The sequence below is a fragment of the Perognathus longimembris genome, chromosome 14, assembly GCF_023159225.1.
Source record: "Perognathus longimembris pacificus isolate PPM17 chromosome 14, ASM2315922v1, whole genome shotgun sequence".
NCBI classification, from domain to species: Eukaryota; Metazoa; Chordata; class Mammalia; order Rodentia; family Heteromyidae; genus Perognathus; species Perognathus longimembris.
This window is the reverse complement of record NC_063174.1, coordinates 51,692,134-51,703,145: the sequence shown is the minus strand read 5'-3', so window position 1 is coordinate 51,703,145 and position 11,012 is coordinate 51,692,134. Positions and strand designations below refer to the sequence as shown.

Here is an 11,012-nt window from a genome sequence, read left to right as displayed (position 1 = left end):
TGCAGGCTAGGAAATATTGGGTCAAGTTTCCAGAAAAGTTTGTTATTTGGTAAAAGTCTACTGTTTGCTTCCAAGATGTCACCTTCTGGCTGAAAAATCAGCAAGTGGAAGGATGAAAAGGGACTGAAAGGCTCCTGAGAGTCTTTTTATAAAGTTAAGAGTCCTTGTCATAATAATGGAGCATTCATAGCTTTAAAGCCCTACTTCTTAGTGATATTGCTTTAAGGATTAAGTTTTGACATGAATATTGAAAAGGACATAAACATTTAAGACACAGTTCTATTCTTTACCAAACAACTATGATTTTTCTTGGTGTTTTAAGATTTTTAGTCAAAAGTTGAGAGCAAAAGGAGATATTCCAGCTCAACCTTTAAACAAGTCACTTTGGGTTTTTGTTTTAGTGGTAACCCAGAGCAAGGAAATCATTTTATAACTTGTTTTATAAGAAGCAAGATTATAGCTTTGTGCATTGTGGTAAGATGTTTGGCACAATGCCCAACAGAAGTTTAAATAATATTTTCTTCCTGGCTAAGATGTAGAATAGAAAAATTTAGGAGGGGAAAAAGATTGTAGTTTCTGGTTATAAAACATGTTCATCAGCCTGAAGCTTTAATTACAACTTCTTTGGAGTTTATAGTATGTTATCCTCAAGAATCGTCAATCAGAGATTTGAATCATGAAAATAAATCTGCAGGATTTATGCACAGCATTTGCTATTGAGCAACCAACCCATTCCCTCCTCCCCCCACCCCCCACCTTCCCCAGGTCTTTCCCCCCTTACTCCCCTTGCCTGTTTGCTGCTGTGATGGCTGGTTTTTCCAAGCAGAGCCCAAGATTAGGGCAACGTATACTTAAGGTTGGTTTTTTTTTTTTTGCAGATGCTGGTTGGGGCATGAAGACGAATGTAGGAGTGATGAAATGCTGAGAACAATGCAGAATATTACGGGGCGGTGGAGACATGAAGCTTAAGGATAATGTATAACCTCATCCCTTTCCTTAACCAGTGGGAATGCATAGTGTGTGTGTGTGTGTGTGTGTGTGTGTGTGTGTGTGTGTGTCTGTACTTCACAAAAAGATAAGGAAACGTAATTGCAGTTGTTAAAAAAAAAAAAAAAAAGAGGACTTGGAGGAATGTGGCGGGCTGGGATTTCTTCTTGACTTTAGGGAGGAATGGTGGAAGCCGAGGGAAGCAGGTGAGGGCAGATGAGGGGACTCGCGCTGCTCTTCCTGAATCCCAAGTGGGCTCTTCGCAGAACGGCCCCTCCCCTAGGAACCAGCAGGATTCCCCAAGCTGCCTCATCACTGCCCGCAACTGGACTCTCTGCGGGTGTGGCGGGGGGGGGGGGGACCCGTCATTCCTCCTGCGCACCCCGAAATGGCTAAGCTGCTCCTGGCCAGCCCCCGGGAGACTCCCACGCGGTGGTGGCAGGCAGCCCCCCTCTCTGCTGTGGGGTGTCCCCGCTGGCCGGACTGCAGTGTGGGCAGGGAGTAAAAGCGCGAGCGAAATGCGAGGCAAACTTCCCCGGCAGACACCCGTGGGCTTTGGGGGCTCCCCCAGCCCTCCCACGCCGGGCCACGGGGCGCGCGAGTAAGGGGTGCGGAACTATTGCTGCGCTCCTTGGGGGCAGGTTCTGGGCTGCAGAACCCCGGGCTGCGGCCAGCGGGCAGCGGGCAGCCCCCCCCCCCCCCCCGCAACGCTTCCCCATCCAACGCTGGCAGCCCGAGGCTCCTGGCCGGACACGGGGAGACTTGGCGCCACGACGCCTGGTTTTCCTGCGGCAGGAGCGCGGGGCGCTCCACCCGCGCGGAGCTGGAGCCATGGAAGTTGGAGCTGCGCAGCGGGAGAGGGGAGCACTTGGCGCAGCGTTGTTTCTGGATGATTTTTCTCTGCGCAGGCCACTTCCCTCCAGCTTTGGGTAAGTGGGATCAGTCTGTGAATGATCACCGGGCAGAAGAACCCAGGGTGATGGAGGTGTGTGTGTGTGTGTGTGTGTGTGTGTGTGTGTGTGTGTGTGTGTGTGTTACAGGAGTGCAAAGGGCTCAGAGGTTAAGGGTTTTTTTTGGGGGGGAGGGGGTCTTCCACCCCTCCCCTTGGTGAAGTTCATTCATCCCACCCACCGCAGTTTCACGGGGCGCTGCGGCTGCATTGCCTGCGTGCTGGCGGAGAGCTTGGGATGCATTTACTTATTTACTATTGGCAGATTTGGTTTCCTCCCTCTCTACAAACTTGTCTTTAAACACTCCACGAGAAGGGAGCGAGACGGTGGAGGGAAGAGCCAGCCCTAGAGAATGGTGGCCAACGGAAGGTAAAAGGAGAGATAGATATTCCTTGTTCTATCAGGGAGACCATCCTAAGGACAAGTAACTAGTAAAGTTCTTTAAGTCACAGAGTTGTCCTGAAATCCATGATATCCTCACCCAAGTAGGGTCCATCCCAAATCTCCCAGCACCCCCTTCCCACACCCCCAACTGCCTTGTTGGTGGCATTCTGGGTGTTATTATCCAGAGGCCAAATGAATTTCTGAGGAGGACCTGAAACCTTTTTTGGCACACGAGGGTCGCTCAGTCTATGTTTATTAATTGCCTGGATAACAATGCACTCTATGCCCGCATTTTGTGCCTTTGAAATTGGCCTTGGATAGGGAGCCAAGGGCCTCATGCTGACCACCCCCCCCATGCAAAAACAGCCCACTTTACTTTGCAAAAGAGGAAGGGAGGCTGGAGTCTTGGATAATAAATATAATCTTCAGACTGTTATTCTCCCCCCTCCCCCCGCCCAAGGACCTATTTAGCAATTTCATTGTCAGAGTCACCCATCTAGGGACCAGATGAGCTCACAAAGTGTGGGTTTGAGGGTCAGGCAAACTTGGGTTTGACTCTCCATGTTGCAACTTTTGGAAGAGTTTTTATTATCCTCCTGAGCCTTGTTCTTATCAGTAAAAGGAGGTCAGTGGGAGTTTCTTCAAGGAGATGTAGGAAGATGGGTGGGGGAGAAACAAGGTGAAAGGGTATCTGGTGAAGGGGTATTCAGTAAGCTCTGTCTTGCCTGCCCGATCTAGGAGGGTGGGGAGAGAAAGTGTCTGTCACTGCTGACACAGTTGTGATTGACAAGGTAAAAACATTTCATCGCAGCAACTGGGCTGAAGCCCAGTTCTGTGAGCAGCTTCAGAGCAGGCAGAGTAGGTCTTGAAAATGCTTTTCCCAAGCATGGTCCTTGGGCTTGGGAACTGACTTTCCATACTCACTGATGTCCCTGGGGGTACACAGATGGGAGAAGCAGAATTCTGGTTGTCTTCTTTCTGTGTGTCACCTCTAGTCTTCTTCTGGACCAAAGTCGTAAAGCAGGGAAACGGAGTCCAAAGAAGGTAGTAGCTCTGATGTACCCCAAAGCTCTGAGCAGTTAAAGAGTCGAATCATGCCTTGGGTACCAGTTTTACTTGAACACACCTACAGAGAAGTCAGGGCCCACGCCTGGGCTGCCTGTGGGGTCGGTGACAAAGCACTTTCCCATCATTTCCCACAGACCACAGTGGACCTCCATGGAGGTGCTAGTGGGGGATCGGTGATGAAAAAGACCTTGCTGATCCAGGGCCCCCCAGAGGCCTGAAGGTACCCCAGAGTTCATGCAATTCAGAGAGGAGTGTTTTACAACTACAGCTGTCCAGCCTGGTTTGCTTTCTCTTCCATAGGTAAAGGCAACAATATATCAAACCTGAGGTCATCCGGGAGGAAAGTTCCCTGTCTCTCTTCTGTGCTATGTAGCCAGCACCTAGTAAGTAGGACAGGTTTGGCATAATACATTTATATATATGTGTATATATATACACATAAGAGCATGCATATACAGATGTATATATGCATGTACTTATAGAGAGTGCAAACAAGGAGTCTCTCTCCACACACACACACACACACACACACACACATATATATATATATACTGAACAATGAATTTTAATAATCTTATCTGTAAGCTAGGTTATGGACTAAAAGAACTTCCTGCCTAAGTCTATGATGTACAGGGCATCGAGGGAATTAGAAAGCATCATTCATCTTGATACTTGCCCATTCGAGAGCACCTCGGGACCATGTGGTTTTTCTGGAGATGCAGCCTCCACCACAAACCCCTGTAGGGTTTCCAGCAGGGACAGTGGGCAGGGTGGTGGCCGGGGCTGCGATGCACCAGGTTTAGCCTCTTTCTGGCCACGTGGGGCCTCTTCGCACCTGCCAGTGATGGGTCCTCCCCCCCCCGCCCCCCCACGGGCTGCCTGGCCTAGGCAACTCTTTTCCTCAGGGCCCAGGCGCCTCTCTCCATCCCTCTTCCCAGCCTCCGAGCTGGGAGCCCCAGTCCGGCTGCAGGTAACCGGGGAAGGGACCAAGCAGCGCCTGGGGAGCTCGCGTCCCGGATCGGGAGATCCGCAGACGACCGGGCGGTCCCAGAACAAAAGACTCATGGCTGGCACGAGCTTCCTCAGCGGCGGTGGGGCCGTGGGTTCGGGGCTCAGCAGGCACGGGAGGGGACTGGAGTAAAAAAAAAAAAATGGAGTGACAAGAGGAGGGGGTGCTCGCGGTGGAGAGTGGTGAGAAGAGGTCACCCCCACCCCCCGCCCCCAGGCCGAGGTCTGCAGCGGGGCGCCGGGGCCCTTCCTGCGCTTCCCGCAGCGGCTCCGCGCAGCCAAGCGTGTCTCCGGCTGCAACTCTGCGGAGCCCGCCCGGATCCCGGCAGCGGAGCCAGTGAGTAGCCGCGCGCATCCCCGCTCCTCGCCCCGCCCGGCTCCCCACCGCCGCCCCGCACCCTGGGGCCCGGCATCAGGGGCTGCTCCGCCGGCGCGCATCCCTGGCGGGGCGCTTGGGTCCTGCGCGCGCGCGCGCGAGCGAGTGCGCGCGCACTGCACCTGCCGCGCGCCCCCGGGAGGTCGCCGCGCTCCCCCTCGGCGCCGCCGCGCCAGGCTGCTGTCCAATGGCTTTCGAGGGGTGGGCAGTGGGGGGGGGGCGTCGCTCAGGGGTGGGGGCGAGGAGTCTGGGTGTAGGGTGGGGCGTGTGCGCTGACGTGCTCTGCGGGAGCGCGTGTCCGGGAGTGTGTGTGTGTGTGTGTGTGTGCGCGCGCGCGCGGAGTGTGTATGTGTGTGCATGTGTGTGCGCGCGTGTGCGTCCACGCCTTCCCGGGCCGAGTGACACTGCAGTGGGCTTCTCCCTAGCCTCGGCCTTCCCGCTGCTCAGCCCCTCCACCGGCCCACACTGCTTTTGCGCAGCAGATTGGCTCTTTCCTCTCCAGCCTCCCAGCCACCCCTCGCCCACCTTTACTTTTTCTTTTACCCATTGGGCTGCAGCCGGCTGCCCCTACCCCACACGCCACCCGTTCAAACACCCCAGCGGTCTCTGCTCCTTTCCTGCCCCCCCTCCCCACCCCGGGCTCCCCACCTGCCTTTCTCCACAAACCAGTCCAGCGGCCACCCGATCCTTGGGAATTGTTTCACTGGACTCCAGGGGAAAGCTTGTGGACTTTTATTATTATTATTTTGATCCTTGTCATTTCCTCCCCCTTTGGGCAACGGAGCAATGAAATTTCCAATCGAGACACCAAGGAAACAGGTGAACTGGGATCCTAAAGGTTGGTATTCCTTACTTTGGGGCGCCTTTCGCCCCACCTGATGTCCTGCGAGTGCGCCCTGGCGGGAACCCGAGCGCTTTGGTTCCTGGTGGGGCGGGCGTGTGTCCCGAGGCAGGGAAAGGCGCCTGGGAACCGCAGCGGCGCAGAGGGAGGAGGGCGGAGGCAGCGTGGGTTCGGAACCCAGTTCGCGCCTGCCGTGATCACATACTCATTGTCCTTCCTGGATCGGTTCAAAATCTATTTAAAGATACACCCAGCCGGCTGTTTCCTTTGAAATCGCACCAAGTATTGGTATTTGCTTTTGACTTTGGGTGTGCAAGCCTGTGTGTGTGTGTGTGTGTGTCCTTTGTTTCTGGGGATCTTTGTCTCTCGAGCAGATGGGTGGGGTGTCGCCCCTCCCTGGACCTGGAGCAGCAGCACACGCCCTGGGTGTCCTCAGGGGGGAAGGTTTCCCAGCAGCAAGTGAGACTCAGGTCCGCCGCAGCTGTCCCCGGGGGTGGCCCTTTCTCAAAGAGCAGCACAGAATAATGGAGCCCACAGGGCCTCCCCAGTCTTGGCTCAATCTTATTACTAAACCAGGCAGCTAGTTTGGCTCAGGTTGGAGTAAAAGAGGGTGGGGAGGGAGTGTGGAGAAGGGCGTGGCTGGAAAGGGAGAGGGAAGGGCAGGCAGTGTGGTCACCCAAGCAGTGGCAATGGGGACATGCTTCTACCCAAGTGAAACCGTGTCCTCCTCGCGCCCCCAGCGAAAGGGAGCGACTGTGTACCTAATGTTAGTCACAGAGCCTGAAATCAGCACGCAGGTTCCTCCTGGGTGACCCATAGGGGATGGGAGCTAGTTGAAATCCTGTGTCCAATTGTAAGAGGAATGCACTGCATAGATGCTCCCTTAGCTCTTCTGACTCTCAATTGAGCTAGGCATGAGCTCTGTGTGTACTGCAGTTTGAAATTTGTTTATATGAGGTGTGTGTGTGTGTGTGTGTGTGTGTGTGTGTTTACTTTTCTTTGTGAGTGCATTTCTTTTCTTGTGCAGACTGGAACCAGGACATCTCATGGATTGAGTAAAATGTCTTATGAACTGACTGGCTATTAAAGTTGAGGGAAGAGGGCTGTCCTTATGAAACACTGAGATGGCTTGTGGACACTTTAACCACAACCTCAACCTGCTGTTTTGTCTGCCTGTAAATGTCTGGAAATGCAGACATTGTGTTTTAATTTTTGATCCCATCAGAACATATCTGTTAAATCTCTACTTCACAGCCAGCACAGTTCCAGGCACTGGAAATGATGGCAAAGCGAGAAGCTTTGATTTTTTGGTATTAATGGCATGAGAGACAGATCTAAATCAATCACTGCATGGAAAAGTTTATGTATGTTCCATAAGTATCAGGGTTATGTGTGTGTGTGTGTGTGTGTGTGTGTATGTGTGTGTGCACCCAGACGGGGGCTTGAACTCAGGGACTGGGTACTGTCCCCTAGATGTTTCACTCTGGGCTAGAGTGCCATAGCTCCACTTCTGGCTTTTTTTTTTTTTTTTTACTGGTTAATTGGAGATAAGAGTCTCACAGTCTTTCTTGCCCAGGCTTCAAAGCCATGATCCTGAGATCTCAGTCCTCTAAATAGCATGACAGGCGTAGGCTACTGGTGCTTGGCAACCTCAAAGTTTTAAGAACATCTGACAGAGTGCATAGACAAAGACCAAGGGAGGGATAGTCAGGGAAGGCTTCGATGAGATTCCATCTGTTCTGAAAATGTATGAGTCACTTGGCCAATGAGAAGGGGAAGTGTTTACAGAAGAGGGGTCAGCAAGTGCAAAGGATCTGGGGCAGAAGAAGTAGGTATATGTCTGGGAATGAAGGGAGGTTCCTGTGACTGGAGCAGACACTAAGGGGAGCCTGTGTTTTGAGATGCGAATAGGGGATGCATAGGAACAGATTCCAAAGCCCTAGTGTTGGAAGTCAGTGGGGCTTGGGGTGGGGAGTGTGTGTGTGTGTGTGTGTGTGTGTGTGTGACTTTGTTTTAAGCTCTGAAGAATTTCAAGCTTGGAGAGTGTTGTGATCTGAAGTACATTTCAAAGCAAGTGCCAGGTTGGGCTTCTGGTTGTGGCGGACCTTGTGTAGCAGAATAGGGATGGGGGTGGTGGCCACAGGGGTTGGAGCAATGGATGGAGATCAAGCTATAAAGCATATGAAATGAACAGGCATTGTGTGAGAGGTGTGGAGGTGACAACTTGGAACAACTGGGCTGGCCACCAGGGCAAGGCCGTTGTAGAGAAAGCGCAGGAGTTCAGTCTAGGGCACGCTGAGCAGGAGATGCTGTCGAGGTGGCCCAGGACATGTCAAGGGTGGCTGTCTAAACAGCAGTGGGACTCACTTTGTGAAGCAGGCTGGGGCTTTTCAGATCCATTTCTGTCAGATCATCATTGTATAGCTTCATGTCTCAGGGATGCATGCACATGAATCTCTCATACTTTCTAGCCTGGCATGGTCAAGAAAAATGAACAGGGAACAGCTACAGTTACAACCCCTAGGGCTATTATAAAAAGACCTGAAAGCCTTGTAGTGGCTCCCTCAGGAGACTGAGCCCTGAAGGATCTCAGTTTGGAGCCAGCCCAGGCAGAAAAGTCTGGAAGACTCCATTTCCAATCAGCAAATCTACTGGACTAGAGATGTGATGCAAGTGGGAGAGCACCAGCCATGAGTGGAAAAAGCTAAGTGGGGGCTTGAGGCCTGGAGTTCCATCCCTGACTCTGGCACACACACACACACACACACACACACACACACACACACACACACACCCCTCAATACAAACACCAGTGAGTGCAGAAACTCACCAGATGCTTCATGTGTATTACTTCATAGTTATTTTTGCAATACCTACTTGATTTCATTATTGTCCCATGTGACACTCGGTTGCTATCACGACACCACTAAGCTGCCTTCCAGTGAGGTGATCTGATGCCAAGAAGGCTGTCCTGAAGGTGGAGGTGACAGTAGTGTTCTAGCTTGGCCATGGAGGCCAAGAGGGCGGGAAGAAGGGTGATGTGTCTTACGCCTGGATAGAACTGTACATCACATACCAGTGCTAATGCTTTACATATTTGAACATACTTCATCTTTACAAATATCTTAGGAGGAAGGGCCAATCTTATTATTTTTACAAATGAGGGAACTGAGGAACAGGAAGGTTAAGCAGCTTGGTGGGGGGTACTGAGCTACCACCTGGGCTCTTAAGCACTCTTCTAGTTTGTGTCTCTGGCTTTCCAAAGCTCAGGGACTAGAAAACAATTTCTTGGAGGAGGGAAAAGGGGAAGAGAAAGGATGACGCGGAAAGGGTTTGAAGAGGAAGGGAATGAGAAGAGTGAGGAGGAAAGAGGTCGTGACTTACCTCCTTGCTGCTTTCTCCACTTATCCATTTAGCCAAAGGGGCCATCCTGTGGCTAGACTCTAGGTGTGGAGAGGTTGGGGTTCACACACCAAGGCTGCTGAACAGGACAAAGAAAGGGGACATAGCATAGCAATGGGAGAAGTGGATGGATAGTTCACGTTACAGGGACGGTAGGATTTTGCTGTTAACAGACAGACAGCCCTTGGGTTGTGGAAGGAAGTTGTAATTATGATGTTGTGCTCACAGCCGCATTACCTGACAATTTAATGGCATCAAATGAGGGTAGTTTTTGAACAGATTGGCTTTGATTGCACTTGGGTGAATTAAGCAAAACACTGTCAAGAGGTGGAGGTGCAAAAAAATAAGACCTAAATATAAAGCAATTAGACTCTGGTGAGCTACGTCCTTTCTCGCTAGTCAGAGTACCCCACCTTTCACAAGCAGGGCGACTGTTTGGGGAGGACCTGCACAGATATAGATTGGCGCTAAGTCTTAGCTGTTGCAGTAGAATTGACATGCAACTTAAATCAAAAGTGATCCTATGCTGCTTAAAATGTGGGCTTGCTTGCTTTTTTTTTTTTTTTTAATTGGTGCAGGTTCAGAGCTTTTTAAAAATTAATGGGAGTGGCATGCAGTATTCCCATGGCTCGAGGCAGACAGATCAATACAGGGTAAGCAAGTCTGGATTTGAAGGCTGAAGAGTTAGGTTCTAGAACGGGTAGTGGAAATAATTAGCTGTATGACTCGGGGCTGCTCTCAGCTCCTCTGGGCTTCATTTTCTTTCTGTGTTAGGAAGGGGCCTTTGACATTGCCTTTGTGTACCTCTCTGGCTTTCTTTATTCCTGCAAGTGACCTTAGAGCCACTTGGCTTTCTTTCTGTTCTCCAAAGAAATCATCCTTGTCTCTTCCTCAGGATCTTTGTACTTGTGGTTTTCACAAGTGATCTGGAACATTCTTTCTTCTGTGTCATACTTGATGCCAGCATGTGAACTCCATGTGCAGGGACTCACCCTGTCCTGTTCACTGTCATACTCCCAATGCCCTGGGAAGTGCCTGGCACCCAGGCACTTTATTGAATGAATGAATGAATGAATGAATGAATGGAGGGATCCAAGAGGCTCCAAGGCTCTGAGGATGCTAGAAATCCCAGGTTGTCTCTAACTACATGTGCCAGAGTGCGAAGAAGGAGAAGAGAAAATAAACGTTAAGTAATCCGCTTTCAGAAAGGACACTGCAGTTCCCTATCTTCAGCCTCAGGGCCCCGGTTTCCTTCTTTCCTCCTCTGTTTGCCAGGAGTGAGCAGGCTGCAGGAGACTGGGGGAGAGATGGGTGGTGGGAAGTGAGGGAGAGATGGGTGGTGGGAAGTGAGGGAGAGATGGGTGGTGGGATCAGGTAGCCTGACAAAGATATGGTCAGCGTCCTGTTACTGATGGACCACAGTAGCTATGGCAGGAAAGTTATTTTTAGATACTTTGGTCCACTCAAGAAAGGAGCAAAACCACAGAACTAGGGATAGATTGTTAAAAAAAAAAAAAGCTGCTGTTTTAGTGAATGTTTCTAACGCAGAATTCCAGAGAGCCCCCCCTCTGTGTGTGTGTGTGTGTGTGTGTGTGTGTGTGTGTATAAGTGCAAGCCTGTATGCATAAAACACCTCTCAGTTCACAGAAACCTTTTTACAACTGATCTCACCGCCCTTTAAGGAGCCCTGCTTTGGTAGATATTAGAGTCTCAGACTTACACATAGGTAAGTTGAAAAGTTGAAATGTTGTTTGAGGTCCAAAGCTGCAAACAGACAGAACAGGACCCCAACACAGGCCGTCTTTGTCCACAGTTTCCCACTTCTTCTAACCAGATGGTATACCTTAAAATGTCTCTGGGAGTTAGAGGAAACTATATCTCCTGTGATTGGCAAGTCCCAAGACCCTGGCTGTTTTCAGCAGGTTGTACCTGTACAATCTGTCTTGTTCACTGTCCCAGCAGGTCCTGGCTGAAAGGAGATTTAATGTGGATGGAT

At 51.0% G+C, this 11,012-nt stretch overlaps 1 protein-coding gene across 1 annotated transcript in view; it reads left to right on the top strand.

Annotated features, from left to right (window-relative positions):
* The first annotated feature begins 5,559 nt into the window (after positions 1-5,559).
* Positions 5,560-11,012, top strand: part of Kcnk10 (potassium two pore domain channel subfamily K member 10) — a 125,622-nt gene continuing 120,169 nt past the window's right edge. Inside the window, exon 1 of the mRNA XM_048362107.1 lies at positions 5,560-5,611. Within this exon, the coding sequence (XP_048218064.1) occupies positions 5,560-5,611 (52 nt within the window). The remainder of the gene's footprint in view (positions 5,612-11,012) is intronic.